Source organism: Antechinus flavipes, chromosome 1, assembly GCF_016432865.1.
Source record: "Antechinus flavipes isolate AdamAnt ecotype Samford, QLD, Australia chromosome 1, AdamAnt_v2, whole genome shotgun sequence".
In the NCBI taxonomy this organism is placed as follows: domain Eukaryota; kingdom Metazoa; phylum Chordata; class Mammalia; order Dasyuromorphia; family Dasyuridae; genus Antechinus; species Antechinus flavipes.
In genome coordinates this window covers 377,266,272-377,287,098 of record NC_067398.1, presented here as the reverse complement: position 1 = coordinate 377,287,098, position 20,827 = coordinate 377,266,272, and the positions used below count along the sequence as shown (strand labels likewise).

The window sequence follows — 20,827 nt, the reverse complement described above, 5'->3', positions numbered from 1 at the left end:
GGTCATTTATGTATTCACTCTTCTCTAGATGCAGTAGAATATTCCAGAACTTGAATACAACAATCCAGTTGCTGACAAGACAAAGAATGATATCTTGTAATTTCCCTAGTTCTAAAACATTATGTCACTCTTAGTAAGTCCTAGAATTTTTTTTTTGCTTTCTATATCACACATTGACTTGTTGAGTTAGCCTACCAAATTGATGAGATCTTTTTCAGGAATTCTCCATCTTATTATTATGAAGTTTATTTTTAATCTAACTTTAAGATTTTATATCTGTTTCTATTGAATTTCATTTGATTGGATTTGGCTAAGAGGATTTTTTTCTGACCTTCAGCTATCCCTTGATAGAATATAAGTTCCTTGAGGACAGGAATTATTTCATTTTTGTCTTTTTCTTTTGTCATTGTCTTTGTCCAATAACTAATACTGTAGTGTCTAGTACATAGTAGATGCTTACCCTATACTCATTTATTGATTGGCCCAGTGAATTAGCTATCCTCTCAGCTTTGCATCAGTTGCAAATTCAATAAGCATACTAAATCTGCCTTTATTTATTTCCTTTATAAATGTATAAAACAGCATATCACCAAGAACAGATACCTGAAGCATTCCATGACTGGCTGTTTTCCAAAATGACATTGAACCACTATTCTCTGAGTCTAATCATCTACTCCAGAATCTATCTAACTACCTAACTATAGCATATAAGCAAAATCTCAATTTTTCCCCATAAGAGTTCCTTTTATAATAGATTTTGTTCAAAGCTTTAGTAAAATCTAGACATTGTATAATTTGTTTTCATATCTCTAAATAGAAACACTGCCTTTAATTTGAGAAATAATTTAATCAGGCTTTTTGTGTGAAGGGGGAAGGAACAGTAAAAACAGAAACAAAGACAATTTGATAAAACAGTGAATGAGTATATATAGCAAAAGAAGACATTATCTAAAATGCCCTATTTTGATTCAATTTAATTTACTTTTAAAAGGTAAGCATTGAAATTCATTTGTTCCTCTAAAGATACTATTAGGTAAATTGACAATTTATTTCTTCACTAATGTGATTTCATATTTGTAGTATGATGTGTGTCTAAGAAACTATACTGTTAAAACCTCCCAAACAGTACTGCTGTATGCACTTTGATCTTGAATAGTTATTTATGAATTGATTTTATTTATGAGAAACAAGCATTAAGTATCCAGCTTTAACTGAAAAAATCACCACAATCTTCTTGTAGCCTAGAGTAAATGATAGATAAATATTTATCCCTAGACTTTCATAAAAAGGAAAGATAATTTCATTTTGCCGTAGTGTAGCATAGTGATAAAATTATGTTTTTATTGTTGTGTGCACTCAGTTAATGACTTAACCATCTTCTCATCACTGGAAAAATCCTGTAGTTTCAATGAAATTTAACTAACATTTACTAAATACATAGTAGGTGCTAAGTATTTAAAGAGATATAAATAAATGAAACATGTTCCCTTTCCTCAAGAAGCTTTCAATCCAGTAGAGGAGATAAGATGTCTCAATAATTAACCATGATAAGAATAGAATATGCACACAAAATAGGTATATTGTAAGTGTTTTGGGAGAAGAGGGGAAGTGTCTGTCAGGAAAGGCTTCATGGAAGTTGTTACTGTGTACAATAGGGTGTCAGCATTTGGATACTGTTGTAGGAGTTGGGGAAAAGGCCGGGGAGAAAACACAGGGAACTGTAAACAAAGGCCCAGAGATGAAAACACATGGGATACAGACAAGGAATGGTGAGTTATGTAGTCCAACTGAAGAAGAAAAGTTGAATGAAAATGGAAAGGAGACAGACTAGACGAAGAGAATAAGTCTGAGAATAGAACCGTGGAAAACACCTAGGAGGAACAAGCTTCCTAGGATTGTAGAAACAATCAAGTCAATAAGCCTTTATGAAGTATCTGTCTAACAAAGGAGTGATCAGAGAGGTAGAAGGAAAGCCAAGACAATTTAGGAAGACAAACAATTAAACCAACAGAGTAGAGAGAGTTTCAAGAAGGAAAGGAGTGGTCAAAAGTCTCCAGGGTTGCAGAGATGTCAGAGAAGATGAAGAATATGAGAAAAGTCTCTTGAATTTGCCTTTCTATATTAATTCCTTCATTGCTGTCTTCAAATATGCTTAGGTTTTCTCTACTTATAAGTTCACATTATCCTTCTTGCTCCTCACACTATCATCCCATAACTCTCCTCCATTTCAGAAAACTTCTAGAAAAAAAGTCTGAGTGGTCCTCCAATCTTTATTTATTTATTTATTATTGGTAACTTTATTTTTTTTTTAATCCTATATCACAATTTGTTCAGTCATTCCCTAATTGATGGGTATTCCCTCAGTTTCCAATTTTTTATTATAGCTTTTTATTTACAAAATATATGCATGGGTAATTTTTCAGCATTGACAATTGCAAAACCTTTTGTTCCAACTTTTCCCCTCCTTCCCCCCCACCCCTTCCCCCAGATGGTAGGTTGACCAATACATGTTAAATATGTTAAAGTATAAGTTAAATATATTATATGTACACATGTCCAAACAGTTACTTTGCTGTACAAAAAGAATCAGATTTTGAAATAGTGTACAATTAACCTGTGAAGGAAATCAAAAATGCAAGTAGACAAAAATAGAGGGATTAGGAATTCTATGTAGTGGTTCATACTCATCGCCTAGAGTTCTTTCACTGAATATAGCTGGTTCAGTTCATTACTGCTCTATTGGAACTGATTTGGTTCATCTCATTGTTGAAGAGGGCCATATCCATCAGAATTGATCATCATATAGTATTGTTGTTGAAGTATATAATGATCTTCTGGTCCTGCTCATTTCACTCAGCATCAGTTCATGTAAGTTTCTCTGGGCCTTTCTGAAATCATCTTGCTGGTCATTTCTTACAGAACAATAATATTCATATTCATATACTACAATTTATTCAGCCATTCTCCAATTGATGGTCATCCACTTAGTTTCCAGTTTCTGGCCACTACAAAGAGGGCTTCCACAAACATTCTTGCATATACAGGTCCCTTTCCCTTCTTTAATATCTCTTAAGGGTATAAGCCCAGTAATAGCACTGCTAGATCAAAGAGTATGCACAGTTTGATAACTTTTTGAGCATAATTCCAAATTGCTCTCCAGAATGGCTGGATGTATTCACAATTCCACCAACAATGTATTAGTGTCCCAGTTTTGCCATATCCCCTCCAACATTGTGCATTATCTTTCCCTGTCATTCTAGCCAATCTGACAGGTGTGTAGTGGTATCTCAGAGTTGTCTTAATTTGCATTTCTCTGATTAATAATGATTTGGAACATCTTTTCATATGGCTAGAAATAGTTTCAATTTCTTCGTCTGAGAATTTTCTGTTCATATCCTTTGACCATTTATCAATGGAGAATGGATTGATTTCTTATAGAGTCAATTCTCTATATATTTTGGAAATGAGGCCTTTATCAGAACCTTTGACTGTAAAAATGTTTTCCCAATTTATTGCTTCCCTTCTAATCTTGTCTTGCATTAGTTTTGTTTGATATAATCAAATTTTTCTATTTTGTGATCAGTAATGATCTCTAGTTCTTCTTTGGTCATAAATTCCTTCCTCTTCCACAGGTCTGAGAGGTAATCTATCCTATGCTCTTCCAATTTATTTATAATCTCATTCTTTATGCCTAGGTCATGAACTCATTTTGACTTTATCTTGGAGTACAGTGTTAAGTGTGGGTCAATGCCTAGTTTCTTTCTTACTAATTTCCAATTTTCCTAGCAATTTTTGTCAAACAGTGAGTTCTTATCCCAAAAGCTGGGGTCTTTGGGTTTGTTAAACACTAGATTATTAAAATTATTGACTGTTTTGTCCTTTGAACCTAACCTATTCCACTGATCAACTAATCTATTTCTTAGCCAATATCAAATGGTTTTAGTAACCACTGCTTTATAATATAATTTAAGATCTGGTACAGCTAGGCCACCTTCATTTGATTTTTTTCATTAATTCCCTTGAAATTCTTGACCTTTTGTTTTTCCATATGAACTTTGTTGTTATTTTTTCTAGGTCATTAAAATAGTTTTTTGGGAGTCTGATTGGTATAGCGCTAAACAAATAGATTAGGTTAGCTAGTATTGTCATCTTCTATTTTACATTCTGAATCTATTACATTTGGGCATTTGATGATTTCCTGTAAAATAGTATCTAAGCTCTTTTTTCCCTCATAATTTTTGGGAAGTCCAATAATCCTCAGATTCTCTCTCCTAGATCTATTCTCTAGGTCTGTTATTTTTCCAAGTAGATATGTTAACATTTTTTCCTAATTTTTCATTTTTTTGGTTTTGCTTGACTGATTCTTGATGTCTCAATGAATCATTCATTTCTATTTGTTCAGTTCTGATTTTTAATGAGTTATTTTCTTCATTAGCTTTTTTTACTTCTTTTTGTATATGTCTAATTGAGGGTTTTTTTTTAATAATTATAACTTTTCTATTGACAGAGTTCATGCCTGGGTAATTTTTTACAACATTATCCCTTGCACTCACTTCTGTTCCAGCTTTTCCCCTCCCTCCCTCCACCCCCTCCCCCAAGATGGCAAGCAGTCCTCTACATGTTAAATATGTCACAGTATATCCTAGATCTGTGTGCAGAACCAAACAGTTCTCTTGTTGCACAGGAAGAATTGGATTCAGAAGGTAAAAATAACTCAGGGGGAAAAAAAACAAAAATGCAGTTTCCTTTCAGTTCCTAGTATACTTTCTTTTCTTTTCTTTTCTTTTTTTTTTTTTAATAACTTTTTATTGACAGAACCCATGCCAGGGTAATTTTTTACATTATCCCTTGCACTCCCTTCAGTTCCGATTTTTCCCTTCCCTCCTTCCACCTTCCTCCCCAAGATGGCAAGTAGTCCTATACATGTTAAATATGTCACAGTATAGATACAATATATATGTGCAGAACCAAACAGTTCTCTTGTTGCACAGGGAAAATTGGATTCAGAAGGTAGAAATAACCCGGGAAGAAAAATAAAAATGCAAACAGTTTACATTCATTTCCCAGTGTTCTTTTTTTGGGTGTAGCTGCTTCTGTCCATCATTGATCAATCGAAACTGAGTTAGGTCTCTTTGCCAAAGAAATCCACTTCCATCAGAATACATCCTCATACAGTATCGTCATTGAAGTATATAATGATCTCCTGGTTCTGCTCATTTCACTTAGCATCAGTTCATGTAAGTCTCTCAAAGCCTTTCTGTATTTATCCTGCTGGTCATTTCTTACAGAACAATAATACTCCATATTACTACATAACTCCATAACATTCATATACCACAATTTACCCAACCATTCTCCAGTTGATGAGCATCCATTCATTTTCCAATTTCTAACCACTACAAACAGGGCTGCCACAAACATTTTGGCACATACAGCTCCTTTTCCCTTCTTTATTATCTCTTTGGGGTATAAGTCCAGTAGTAGCACTGCTGGATCAAAGGGTATGCACAGTTTGATAACTTTCTGGGCGTGATTCCAGGTTGCTCTCCAGAATGGTTGGATTCGTTCACAACTCCACCAACAACGCATCAGTGTCCCAGTTTTCCTGCATCCCCTCCAACATTCATCATTATTTTTTCCTGTCATTTTAGCCAATCTGACAGGTGTGTAGTGGTATCTCAGAGTTGTCTTAATTTGTATTTCTCTGATCAATAGTGATTTGGAACACTCTTTCATATGAATGGAAATAGTTTCAATTTCATCATCTGAAAATCGTCTGTTCATATACTTTGACCATTTATCACTAATTGAGTTTTTATATGAGTTGTTTTGCTCCATGGAATTTTTACCATTTCATCAAATTTTTTTTTTAGTGAGTTATTTTCTTTTCCAATTAAAACAAATCTTACTTTCTTCGGAATTCTTTATCTTTTCCAATTCATAAATCCTACTTTGCTGGGATTTCTTTACCTTTTCCAATTCACAAATTCTGTTTCCCTACACATCCTGGGAGTTTTTTACCTTTTCCAATTCACATTTCAGGAAGTTGTTACTCTCTTGTATAACTTCTCTTTCCTTTACCCATTTTTCTTCTTGCTCTCTTTTAAGATTTTTAATAGTCTCTTCTAGGAGAGTCTTTTGTGTTGGGGACCAACAATTGTCTGGAAACTGTTTGCTATTAGTCTCCTCGGGGTTGAAAACCTGCTCTCTTTCTGTATAGAAGATATTGATCCTCCTTTTGGCTTTTTTTTTTTTTTACTCATTTTTTTTTTTTTTAAGTCTGTAAGGTCTGCCTTCAGGGCAGGAAGTCACCAGGTTCCTCTGCAGAGGCAGTGATAGGTGTATGGACAGTAGCTGTCCTGACAATGGGCTGCAAAGAGCTGCATGGTATGGGAGTGCTCTGGGAATAAGTTCCCCATTGGAAGTAGCTAGGCCTGGGTTGAGCTGTGGAAGTGCCCTGCAAAGAACCCTGCTGTGTGAATTAGTGACTGCCCTGGGGCTAGAGGCTGAGCAGTGAAAGTGTCACTACCCTAAGTCAAAGCCAGCAGTGGGGTTGTGGGTATTGGCAGTTGTCCAGCGAATAGTTTAGACTGGAAGTGGCTCTGCCCAGGGAAGCCAGATCTTGTTAGGTTCTGGTGTTTTTAGAGTATCCTCTACCTTTGGCTTTAATTTCTCTGCTGGTCTGCTTTGTAATAAAGGCAGAGCAGTCAGCCTGTGGCAGAGTCCTCTCTATAACTTCTCTAGCCATAGAGGCCACTCCCACCCTGGTCCGCTCCAGAAGCTAATCTCTCCTATCTCCCTGCTTGCGCTGATCTGCTCCGGCCCCTCAGGACAAACCTGCTCTGGTGATCTTTCAGATTATCTTAAGCTGATAAATTGTTGTGCTTCTAATCTTTGTGAATTTTAGCAGTCAAGACTGCGCTATTCTTGAGGCTGAATTTAATAATTGGTCATGAGGGCATGAGAGGAGCTTAGAAAGTCTCATGTCTCTTCTCTGCCATCTTGGCTCCACCTCCCTCCAATCTTTATTTAAAACAATTAAAAAAAAATTTTTTTTTGATCCACATTTTTTCCCTTCCACCTTCCCTTCCCTTCATTGAAAAAGCAGGAAAAACAAAACTTATTACAAATATGAATAATCAGGCAAAACATTTTCCCACATTGGCTATGAACAAACCAAAAATATGCCTCAACTGCATTCTGAATTCACATTTCTATCTGGAGGTGAGTAGCAAACCTTTTCATAAATCCTCTGAAATTGTGATTGGCATTGTGTTATTCAGAGTTTCTTAGTTCTACAAAGTTGTCTTTACAATATTGTTATCATATAAATTATTCCTTTGATTATGCTAATTTTACTTTCTATTAGTTTTTATAAATCTTCTCTTTAAAACTATCTCCTTTAGCATTTCTTATAGCACAATAGTGCTGTATATATATCATAACTTTTTCAACTATTGCCCTGCTGATGGACACCCTTTGAGGTTCTAATTCTTTGCCACTATAAAAAGCTGCTGTAATATGTTTGTATAGATGGGTCTTTACCCCATTTCTTGATCTCATGGCAGGCATACTTTCAGAGCAATTTATTCCACTTTTGGACTTCTTTGATTATGAATAGGATATCAAGCCCAAATTGACTTTTTTGTTACAATTCGCCTCCTACCTCACCCCAATTGTTTTTCAGGTTCTGCTTTCTGTATCCAAACAATAACTCTGATTCTTCTCCCATATAACAATCTTTTAAATAAGTGTTCTCCATGAATCTTCATTTCTCCAGGCCAAACATTCCTTGTTCCTCCAGCAGGTCTGACTATGTTACTCTTCTGCCAAAAAATCTTCTATGATGCCTTGCTGCCTCTATGATAAACTACAACTCCTCAGTTTGTCATTTACATCTGTAATGTTGAAAATGATGTTGAAATCTTGCCAGTCTTGGCGTCTTCCATCAGTAGCAACTAAAGTCTCAACAACCTCTTTGGTTTTCAGAGGGTGGCTAAAGTAGAGAAATTTACAATAACATAGTATTATCTGAAATTAATATGCTGTTTTTTTTTAATTGAAATGTTAGCACCAAAGATCACAGAATTCTAGGAAATTATTAGCAAGAAAAAAAATCACCACTTTTATTTTGTGTATTGTATTTTATGGGATCCTTCATGGTTACTGTGTTAGCAGAAGTACATATTATGAGAATTAATGTTTTCTTATAAAGAATTGTATTTTTGGAAATTTCTAATGAAAAACTGCAATTTTGGCTTGTCACAGCAATCTAATCCCCATTTCCCATAGGTTCAAGTATCAATATTTGTAGTTTGACTTTCACACAGTCCTCTAGAAACATTACTCATCTAAGCTGAGGATTGACTGCAATTCCAAAATGAAAATACCCAATAACATCAGAATCATAGACCGAAGATTAGAGATCCATGAAAAAATATGAGAAACTGCCAGAAAGTGAATATTTGGTAGCCTCTATTATTATTATTTTTTTTTTAAATAGCTTTTTATTTACAAGTTATATGCATGGGTAATTTTACACCATTGACAATTGCCAAACCTTTTGTTCCAATTTTTCCCCTCCTTCCCCCCACCCCCTCCCCTAGATGGCAGGATGACCAGTAGATGTTAAATATATTAAAGTATAAATTAGATACACAATAAGTATACATGACCAAACCATTATTTTGCTGTACAAAAAGAATCAAACTTTGAAATAGCGTACAATTAGCCTGTGAAGTAAATCCAAAATGCAGGCAGGCAAAAATATAGGGATTGGGAATTCAATGTAATGGTTATTATTAGTCATCTCCCAGAGTTCTTTTGCTGGGCGTAGCTGGTTCAGTTCATTACTGCTCCATTGGAACTGATTTGGTTCCTCTCATTGCTGAGGATGGCCAGGACCATGAGAATTGATCATGTAGTATTGTTGTTGAAGTATATAATGATCTCCTGGCCCTGCTCGTTTCACTCAGCATCAGTTCGTGTAAGTGTCTCCAGGTAGCCTCTATTATAAAGAAAGAGTTTGAAATACAGTATTCCAAAAGGCAAAAGGCAAAAACTTACAATTAATAATAACTTGAGAAAAGTTCTATTGGGTAAAGAAGAAAGAAATATAATTTTTGATAAAATAAAGGCCTTACAAACATTCTAATGAAAAAGCAAGGACTGAGTAGAAAGAATTCATTGTTTATAATGAGGGTGACATATAAGATGAAGGAAGAAGAACAATGATTGTGGAATGATTAAAATATGCAAGAAAGAGGGACAGCCAGATGATGCAGTGGATAGAGCACTGGCCCTGGAGTCAGGAGAACTTGAGTTCAAATCTGGCTTCAGACACTTAACACTTCGTGGCTGTGTGACCCTGGGCAAGTCACTTAACCCCAATTGTCTCACAACAGAAAAAAAAAAAAACTTTAAAATGTAAAAAAAAGAAAAAAAAAAGGTTCATTTAACCAGGTTCGGGAAAAGGTCGAGTATCAGGATGAATTCAAAAGTACTGCTAAACAGGTTAAATCTTGTAAGAATGTAGTCTACTTCTTTTTCAATGAAGAAAGAGGAGGACATAGTTAAGTGGAGACTGAAATTTTGTGGGATGAGGAAGAGTTGTTGCTAGATTAAGTAAGGAAAAATGGTGACATGGAAGGAAAAAAAATTAATAAGAAAGATGGTTTAAAGACTGGCCTAAAAGAATAGAAAAGAGTTGGTATTAAAAAGAAAGCTTTTTGAAGGATACTTGAATTATTTCTCTTTGTTCAAGTCTGTTCAATGTCTTCCTCTTGTTTTCCTGACATTCCACCCCAAATTTTCATTGAGGCTATTTGTGTCCAATCTGTGGCAGAACATTCTGAGCTAGTATTGGTGTAATCAGTCACATTCAAACATACTAACTTGACTCTAACAAAATGATAGCATTTTGGTCTTCTTTGAATATGAAGGACAACACCTAACCAACCAGGCAGAATTAAAAGTAGGAAATTGATTTAAAGCTCTACTTTAAAAGGCTTTTGAACCCTCTCTGTGAAGTTTGGTTAAATTAAGGGCAAGTTTACATGTGGTGTAGGTCTACAATTAGGGAAATCTGACTAACACTAGATAGGTTATACCTTTTCCAAATTATATATCTGATCAAACAAAAATTAAACTGAGAATTTAAGAAAATGTTACATTTACCTTTTTTTTACTTACTGTGTTATATAAACCTATCTACATTCATGAATAATAATAAATAGTTATTTGTATTACCATTATCATTGGCATTAAATGTATTTTTGACTGAGATCTAAACTGAGGTTTGGTTTCTTTTTGAAATGTCTTCAATAGACTCAATATTCTGAGGATACAATGAAGCATTGATCTGTTGAAGTGAATCAGCCTAAGCATATTCTTCCTAGAGGGAAAAAGAATGTTCCTTAGTACACTCAAAATTTTGATGCCCATGACAGAAGAGATATAAAGAGAATACTAGGAAAGTTCCCTTTATATTGGCCCAGCAGGTTTAAATCACTCACCCACCTTAATAGAAAAATCACTTCCATTTATGATTGAATTTAAACATGTTTTGTATTTAAATGATAGTTTTTGATAAAGAACCATATTTTATGGAAAATGGCCATTTTTATCTGTGTTCTGTAAAGACGTTTTCAAAATTTCTCATCAAATTTTCAGCATTAAGTAATATCCTACTCAATGCAAGATGAAATGGTTTACATCAAATCTCATGCTGTGTAATGGCCAATCTAAAGGTATTTATAGCAGGTGAATGGATTTCTTGGCTCTGTACTGAAAATTAAGCATTTTAAAACATTAATATTTAATATTTCTTTTACTCTCTGAGTTGATTTTATGTAACATTAAACTATTCACAACTCCAATGATACTGTTTATATTAAAGTTGCTGTCTGCAAACTCTTCTTACTTTTAATATCGCTGGTGAGATAAGCTGAAGTGCACATTGCTTAATGGTTTTAGCTGTGATTATGGAATGTATCTTCTCAGGTATACGAATGGCCATTATGGTGAGTCTGAAGACTGATTCAAAGCAGTTTTAATTGAGCAGATTGTCTCATTGATTTCTGGAGGGCCACAGAGAAAAAATTACTTCACTAGCTTTTTAATTGAAACCCGATCTTTTATTTGCTTCCAGGTGCCCAACAAGAAGGGTTCTCCCAATTCTCTACATCAGGAGCAGAATGGTCACTATAGGAACCTCACAATTTCACAAATCTATCAAAGCAAGAATGAGATTAAATTTCCAAACCAGAGCTCAGCTTCAGAAACAAATCTACCCTTCAGGAATTATTATCCCAGGATAGCAGCTCTTCATCCTCCCCAAGAGGGTCTTAGTAGGGAACGTTCAGAAGCAAGAACATGTAACTACAGGTCCCCACGAGCAAAGCTGTTGGGCTCACTTTTGACAGAGAGAGTCTCAGCAGATGAAATGAGACCCAAGGAGTTTTCGTTCATCCAGCCTTACATCAGTAGTCATTGCTTTGTTCACAATCATCCTGAAAATGAAGATCACATTCACGGAAACCATCAGCCAGAAATGACCAGACAGCATCCCAGGACACATCAACAGGAATCACACAATTATTGTGAGCTTTCCTGGACACCTATGCCTCGTGTACCAGTGACATTAGAGCCTGAGGAAATGGAGGACAAAAAGCAGATGTCAATAGAGAAGAGAAATCAACTTCTCCTGCAGAAAATGGAGTTGGAGATTGAAAAGGAGCGCCTGCAGCATCTGCTGGCCCAACAGGAAACAAAACTTCTATTGAAACAGCAGCAGCTCCACCAGTCCCGCCTGGATTATAGTCGGTGAGTCCTATTATCAGGGTTATTCTTCTCATTCTGTTTTTCTCATAAGTCTCTGTACACTGAAGAATATGTGGCAGGATAAATCTGTTCCTGTAACAATTGTGTAGACAAGTAACTCCCTTGAGAGCCTGGCATGACTGGACCTGCATGCTGACTGTTCCCACTGAATAAACACCCCATCCTTTTTACAAGATTTTAAAGGTTATCTTGTGTTCTTCAATATTTGCTTAAATTAATCAGCTGCCTAGCAGCAGAGGGTAATTCTAGGTATACACAAATACAGTATGATACTTAGGAAATTACATTGTCAAAGCAGAAAAGCCTTTGGAGTATGAAGCCACAAAGCAACACAGTACATTGAGCATTTATTAAGCACTTCATTCAGAATACTGCTCTAGGGACTGGAGCAGAAAGAATGTTTGAGCAAGATGAATCTTCACCTTCAAGGAGCTTACAGTCTAATTGAAAGAATAGATACCAGCACAAAAGAATTGTATTATGTGACACTATGAAAAGTTTATTAGAGAGTTACAAAACAGTTATGTAAGATTTGGGTGGTAAAAATTTTAATAGTCAAAGGGATCAGAAAGGTTTTCTGGAGAAACTTTGACATCTGAGTTGGATTTTAAAGGATAGGTAAGCATTTAACAGATGAATAAAAGGCATGCCAGATGTAGAGAATGGTTTGAACCAATGAATAAAAATGGAAGTGTGGTAGAAGATATAGAGCCAGAATTGTATAGTTTGAGTGGAAAAGAGAATATGTTGCATGGAGGGAAAAAAGAATATGAGGTCATAACTAGAAGCTTGTGATTCAGGAACAGTATTTACATTTAGGAAGAAATATAAACAAAGATACCACATAAATTATATGTGTCTATCCTGTAGAATACTTTGTAAAAGCTTTATAAAGTTGGACTTATCCACTTATAAGGTACATCCATTTTATTCAATGAAACTTGTCGATATCTTCCACATTCAGATTTCACTTTGATTGTTAATGTCCTTGCTTAACAAACTCCCTGTCAAGAAACCTTTTTGAACATTTTTTCTATTTCTGGTCTCCATTAGGATATGACTTCCAATCTCCTTCTTACCTTACTAAAGTCTACTTTATATATTTACTTCATGTTCAAATATACTTTTTTTTTTACAATAGCTTTTTATTTTTCCAAATATATGCAAAAACAGTTTTCAGTATTCACCTTTACAAAACCTTGTGTTCCAAATTTTTCTCCTTCCCTCCCCTAGACAGCGGGCAATCCAATTAAACAAATGTAATTCTTCTAAACATATTTCCATGTTTGTCTTGCTATGCACGAAAAATCAGATCAAAAGTGGGGGGGGGGGCACAAGAAAGAAAAAAAACCAAGCAAACATACAAAAAAAAAGGTGAAAATATTATGCTTTGATCTCCATTTAGTCTTCATAGTTCCCTCTTTGGAGATGATTAACTCTTTCCATCATTTGTTAGAATTGCCTTGAATCACCTCATTGTTGAAAAGAGCCAAATCTGGGTTTGCTATTTGGTGCAGTGGATAGAATGCTGGCCCTGAAGTCAGGAGGACCAGAGTTCAAATCTGGCCTCAGACACTTAATACTTCCTAGTTGTGACCTGGGCAGGTCACTTAATAACCCCAATTGCTTCAGCAAAAAGAAGAAAAAAAAGAGCCAAATCCATTGCAGTTGATCATTTCATAATCTTCTGTATGTAGTGTTTTCTTGGTTCTACTCACTTTACTTAACATCAGTTCATGTAAGTCTCTCCAGGCTTTTCTGAGATCAGTCTGCTTGTCATTTCTTACAGAATAATAATATTCTGTTAATTTATATTCCATAACTTATTCAGCCATTCCCCAACTAATGGTCATCCATTCAATTTTCAGTTCTTTGCCACTATAAAAAGAACTGCTACAAATATTTTTGCACATGTAGGTCCTTTTCCCTTTTTTATGATCCCTTTGGGGTACAGACCCAGTATAGACACTTCTGGATAAAATGGTATGTACTTTTATTGCCTTTTGGGCACAGTTCCAAATTTCTTTCTAGAATGGTTAGATCAGTTCACTCTACCAACAATGTATTTGGGTCCCAGTTTTTACCTCTCCTTCAAAATTTATCATTATCTTTTCCTGTCATCTTAGCCAATGTGAGAAGTGTGAGGTGGTACATTAGAGTTGTTTTAATTTGCATTTCTCTATGTAGAACGTTTTTCATATGACTAGACATGGTTTTAATTTCTTTATCTGAAAAATTTATCCATTAATATCTTTTGACCATTTGTGAATTGGAGAATGACTTGTATTCTTAGAAATTTAAGTCAATTTTCTATATATTTTAGAGATGAAGCCTTTATCAGGAACACTGGATGTAAAAATTTCCCCCAGCTTTTTGCTTCCGTTCTTATCTTGTCTGCATTGGTTTTTTTTTATCCACTTTGCATTTCATAATGTTCTCCAGATCTTCTTTGGACTTAAATTCCTTCCTTCTCCACAGATCTGAGAGATAGACTATCCCTTGTCCTCCTAATTTGCTTATAATATCACCCTTTATGTCTAAATCATGAAATGAGTTCCACCTTATCTGATTGTAGGGTGTTGGTTAATGCCTAGTTTCTATTATATTATTTTCCAGTTTTCCCAGAAATTTTTGTCATATAGTGAATTCTTATCTCATAAACTGGAGTCTTATCTGCTACAAACATTCTTTATACTTGTGGGTCCTTTTCCCTTTTTTGCAATCTCTTTGGAATACAGACCCAGGAATTACCTGTAATTTTTATTGCATAATGATCTTAAAAAGATGAATTTACTATTTCTCCCTTTCACCATTTAATTGTAAGGTTTTTAATGCCCTAATACATGGTCAATTTTGTGTAGGTTCTATGTATCACTGAGAAAAAGATATATTCCTTCCTATCTTCAATCAATTTTCTTCAAAGGTATATCTTATCCAACTTTTCTAAAATTCTATTCACTGCTTTAATTTCTTTCTTGTTTATGGTTGGATTTATCTAATTCTGATAAAGGGATGTTGAGATACATTTGTAGCATAGTTTTACTATTTATTTCTTCTTGCAATTTACTTCTTTTCTAAGAATATATCACTTGGTGCATATATGTTTAATATTGATATTATTTCATTAACTATGATATCCTTTAACAAAATGTAGATCTATTTTTGCTCTTACTTGATTTGAGATAAAAATTGCTACCTTTTTTTTTTTTAATTTCAGCTGAGGCACAATAGATTCTGCTCCAGTGTTTTACCTTTCTTCTGTATGTATCACTCTGCTTCAAATGTGTTTCTTGTAAACAAAATATTGTAGAATTCTGGCTTTTAATCCTCTCTCCTTTCTGCTCTGTTTTATGGGAGAGTTCATCACATTCACATTCACAGTTAAGATTACTAATATACTATTTTTCCCAGGTTATATTTTTCTCTTCTTTCACTCTTTGCCTCCTCTTCAGTGTTTTGCTCCTCCCTTTCCTGCAATTTGTCCTATCTTTTTCTTTCCTCCCCTATATTATCCCTTTCCCCTTCTACTTCTGCTTTCCCTCCTTTCCTTGTTCTTTATCCTTTCCTCTCCTATTTCCTTACAAGGTGAGATAAATTTCTGTACCAAAATAAGTATGTATGCTATTCCCTACTTTAACCAAATCTGGCAAGATTAAGGTTCAAACAATGCTCATCCTCCTCCCTTCTTTCTCTCAACTGGAATAATTCTTTTGTGTCTTTTGCTGTGATATAATTTATACCAGTTTACTTTGTCTTTCCTCTTCTCCCAGTTCAATCCCTTTTCACCCCTAATTGCTTTTTTATATCAGCACATATATCAACTTATACCTACACCCTGTAAGTATACCCATTCTAATTATCCTGATTTGAAAAAAATGCATTTACTATTTTTGCCTTTCTGCATTTTATTTTGAGGTTTTTATGCCCTAATTCATGGTCAATTTTTGTATAGGTTTCATGAATCACAGAGAAAAAAGTAAACTTCTTTCTGTCTCCATTCAATTTTCTTCAAAGATCTATCATACCTAACTTTTCTAACACTTTACCTCCTTAATTTCTTTCTTATTTATTTTGTGATTTGATTTATCTAGTTCTGAGAGAGCAAGGTTGAGATCCCCCACTAATATAGTTTTGCTGTCTATTTCTTCTTCTTCTTCTTCTTCTTCTTTTTTTTTTTTTTTTTTTTTGCTGAGGCAATTGGGGTTAAGTGACTTGCCTAGGGTCACACAGCCAGAAAGTGTGTCTGAGATCAGATTTGAACTCAGTTCCCCCTAACTGAAGGGCTAGTGCTTGATCCACTGAGCTACCTAGCTGCCTCTTCTTGTATGTCTTTCTTCTTGTATCTCTCTTAATTTCTCCTCTAAGAATTTGGATATTATACCACTTGGTATATATATATGTTTGATATTGATAATACTTCATTATCTATGATACCCTTTAGTAAAATATAGTTTCCTTCCTTATCTCTTTTAATTAAATCTATCTTTGCTTTTATTTGATCTGAGATCAGGATTGCTACCCCTGCTTTTTTTACTTCACCTGAAGCATAACAGATTCTGCTCCAGCCTTTTACCTTCACTCTGTATGTATCACTCTGCTTTAAATGTGTTTCTTGTAAACAACATATTGTAGGATTTTGGCTTTTAATCCAGTCTACTATCCACTTCCCTTTTATCCCATTCACATTTACAGTTAAAATAATTAATTCTGTATTTCCTGCCATCTTATTTACTCTGTTATGCTTTCCTCTTTCATTTTCCCCTTTTCTCCTCCCCAGTATTTTGCTTTTGATGACCACTTGCCTCGACCAGCCCTTCCCTTCTAGAGCCCCTCCCCCTTTTTACACCTTTCCCCTACTACTACTGTTTTCCTTTCTATTAGTATTTCTCTTTTTTTTTCCCCTTTTCCCCTCACACTTCCCTATAAGATGAGACAAGTTTCTCTGTGAAACCAAATATGTCTGATATTCTCTCTTTGAGCCAAATCTGATGAAAGATTCACAAAGATTCACATACATCCTCTTCTCTTCATTCCCTCAATTATAATAGGTCTTCTTTGCCTCTTCATGAGATGTTATTTCCCTTATTTTACCTCCGTTTTCCTCTTTTTCCAGTATGATCCCCTTTCTACCTCTAGTTTCTTTTTCATATTATCATAATAAAATCAAATTATACTCACACTTTCTAAGTATACCCATAAGAGAAATATAGTTCTTGAGAGTTCTTTCCTTTTACCTTTTTATCTTTCTCTTGAGTTTTGTGTTTGGAGATCAAATTTTTTGTTCAGTTCTGGTCTTTTCATTAGAAATAAGTGAAATTCACTTATATCATTGAATGTCCATCTTCTTCCCTGAAAGATAAAGCTTATTTTAGCTGGATAGTTTATTTTATCTGTAACCCCAGTTCCTTTGCTTTTTGGAATATCAGATTCCAAGCCCTTTGATCCTTTAAGGAGGAAGCTCTTAGGTCCTAGGTAATCCTAATTGTGCTCCTCAGTGTTTAAATTCTTTCTTCCTGGCTGCTTGCAATATCTTTTCAACGCTTTGATTCTTCACCCCAGCTCCTTGGCCCAGTTTCTCTGTGCCATGGTCTGGGCACAGTCTGTAGACTGTCCCCCTGCCCATTTGAAAGAGACCTGTTCTGAAATAGTTCCAAGATATCTTCTTCTGGGAATTTGTGGATTCTTTTGCTCCAAGACCAGTTTAGAGGCTTACTCTGCTTTTGGTTTGAGAGGAGGTCACAGAAAATCATGTCTGCTCTCCACCATTTTCCATTCTAATTATCCTAATATACAGTTCTCAAGAGTTACATGTATCATCTTTCCATGTATTTTTGGGATGTAAACATTTTATCCTTTTAAAAATGTATAGTTTATTTTTCCCCTTCCCTTTTTTTATTTCCCTATGTTTCTCTTGAGTCTTGTATTTGGAGATCACATTTTCTGTTCAACTTTTGTCTTTTCATCAAAAATAAGTTAGAATCCCCTGTTTCATTGAATGTCCATCTTTTCCCCTGAAAGATAATGCTTACTTTTGCTGGATATTTGATTCCTGCCTGCAGTCCAAGCTCCTTTGCCTTTTGGAATATCATATTCCAGGCCCTCTGATGCTTTAATATAGAAACTGCTGGGTCCTAGGTAATCTTGATTGTGGTTCCTCGATATTTGAATTATTTTTTTCTGGTTGCTTGCAGTATTTTTCTCATTCATTTGAAAATTCTGGAATTTTGCTACAATATTCCTTGGAGTTTTCATTTTGTGGTTTCTTTCACAAGGTGGTCGATGAATTCTTTCAATGACTATTTTATCCTCCACTTCTAGCATATCATGACAGTTTTACTTTTTCTTTTCTCATTGTGGTTTTCAGGTAATCCAATATATTTGATTGTCTCTCCTGGATCTATTTCCCTGTTCAGTTGTTTTTCCAATGAGGTATTTTACCTTTTCTTCTATTATTAAAAAAATTTTTTTTGTTTTGTTTGACCTGATTCTTTTGATGTCTCATTGAGTCATTCATTTCCATTTGTTAGATTCTAATTTTTAGTGAATTATTTTCTTCAGTTAGCTTTTTTACCTCCTTTGCATTTGACCATTGTACTTTTAAAGGAGTTGTTTTATTCAATGGATTTTTTTTCCATTTCACCAATTCTATTTTTAAAGTTCTTTTTTTTCCATTCCATAATTCTGTTTTTCAAGGAATTATTTTCTTTTTCCATTTCACCAAATTTATTTTTTAATGAGTTGTTTTCTTCAGTCAATGTAATATTCTTCTCTAAATTATAATGTTCTCTGGGAGCAGGTTTCTTGGGAGACTTCTGGGAGCAGCTTTTGTTTCAGTTCAGTGTAATAATCACTCCAAATGAAGCCAGGAATTAAAGTCCAAATCCTTTATTTTCTCTTTCAAGTATTGTCTCCTTCCTTGGGCCTGATTAGCTAGAGGCCTATTTCTCTCCTTGATTCTAAGAGCTCTTGCTGTGCTAGTCCTTTGCCTTTCCAGCTTCAGCCTCCAGCCAGTACAAAGGTGGAAGATGGAATGATTCTATCTCCTCCTCTGAGAATGGGCTTGTCTCTTAATGGGCTTGTCCTTTAGTGGGCTCCTCCTTATATATGCTCTCTTAATGGTGTGAATCTTAAAGGTATGAATCTTGTGAAACTCTAATAAGTACTAAGTATATTAGTGAACTAGAGAGCTGTTAAGTACCGTGCTAAATTAGATAACTAACTTAGCACGTTGTAAGAATTCTAACAAGTCAATTTCTATGTTTTCTAAGTTGTTAGCTCTTCCCTCCAAAGTTTCATACTCTTCCTGCATACTACTTATTTCCTTTTCCCATTTTTCTTCTATCTCTCTTTTAAGATCCTTTTTGAATTCTTCCATGAAAACCCTTTGAGGCGGAGATCAGTTCATATCTCCCTTTGAGACTTTACCTGAAGATAATTTGACTTTACTGTTTATTTCTGTGTTTGTGTTCTGATCTTCCCTGTCTTCATATTAGGTTTCTAAAGTCAGATCTCTTTTTGCTTTTTTGCCCATTTTTTAAAGTTGAGCTCTATTCCTAGTGCACAGAGGTAATTATTCCAAACTCTTTTGCAGGGGAACAGGAGCCTTTCACTCTGTTGGGGCTGGTGATGCTATAGGCTTTCCTACTGTGCTAGATAGGCCTGGCTAAGTCCCACTTGTTATGCTGGATTTCAGAGGCTCATAATTTGCCTTTTGTAGTTCTGTTGGAGCGCTCACAACTGGTCTGCTGATCCATAACCTTCTGAAACAATAAAGAATAACCACTGCTGCTATATTTTGGCTAAGAGCCTCCCACTAGATTCCTCATGCCAGACCTCCCAATCCTGGGCTTCCCTGTGCTGAGCCCACTGGGCCATGTTCTGCTCCCACCTCTCTGCCCAGTGAACAGACCTTGCCTGAAGTCCTTCCAAGATGTCTTAAGTTGGAAAATTATCATACTCCAAATGGTTGTAGGTTCAGTCATTCCAAAATCTGTTCAGAGACTTTATCTAGCTTTGATTCTGAGGGAAGCTGAGGACTACTCAAGCAATGACCTGTCTACTCTTTGCCATCTTGCCAAATGTACTTTTTTCCAGATTTGCCATTTTCTTAAGTGGAAAGCCTAGATAATGGAGTGAATAGAGTACTACGCTGGGATTCAGGAAGACTGAGTTAAAATCTGGCTTTGGACACTTACTGTATATCCTTAGTCAAGTCATTTAACCCTGTTTGCCAGTTTATCTATAAAATGAACTGGAAAGGAAATGGCAAACCACTCCAGTCTCTTTGTCAAGAAAACCCTAATGGGGTCATTAAGAGACAGACATGATTGAACAATGACTGAACAACATTAGTTTTTTTAAGTGTTAATTCTCCTTATACTAATGGCATTTGGCCATCATTTTAAGATTTTCCTCCTACAATTCAAACCCCAAAGAATATGGTTTCCCAAAAGTTTATTTTTTTAAACCCAAATATAAAAGTTTATAATTTCCCTATTAAATTTCATCCTATTGGTTAACCCTCTGAGATTTTGTTAGAGCATTATTACTCTGTCATCCAGTGTATTAGCTATCCTTCCCAGATTTGTATCTACTGAAAATTGCTAAGAATACTTACTACCTCTGTTTTTGCCCGAGGCATTAATAAAAATATTAAACAGTGTGAGGCAAATCAAATCTCCTATGGGCACACTAGTAGAGAACTTCTTTTAAGCTAGCATTGAACAGTTAATAACGACTCTTTGGATCTGTCCATCCAACAAGTTCAAATTCCACTCAATTGTACCATTATCTAGCCCATATCTTGCCAGTCTTTTCTATGAGAATAATATGATAGACTTTGTCAAAAGCTTTGTTAAAACCTATGTAAATAATATTACAAGCATTTTCCTCATTTCTCTGTCCAAAAAGGAAATAAAATAGTCTGACATTAGTCTAAATGAAAGAATGAAATCCTCTTGATTTCACTTGTTATCAGTACTTCCTT

At 35.0% G+C, this 20,827-nt stretch overlaps 1 protein-coding gene across 2 annotated transcripts in view; it reads left to right on the top strand.

The window, feature by feature from the left end:
• The window catches only part of KIAA1328 (KIAA1328 ortholog), a 527,008-nt gene that overhangs the window by 351,487 nt on the left and 154,694 nt on the right, over nucleotides 1-20,827 (top strand). For both annotated transcript variants that reach the window (XM_051969744.1, XM_051969743.1), the window contains exon 7: nucleotides 11,150-11,823. In XM_051969744.1, the coding sequence (XP_051825704.1) occupies nucleotides 11,150-11,823 (674 nt within the window). The remainder of the gene's footprint in view (nucleotides 1-11,149; nucleotides 11,824-20,827) is intronic.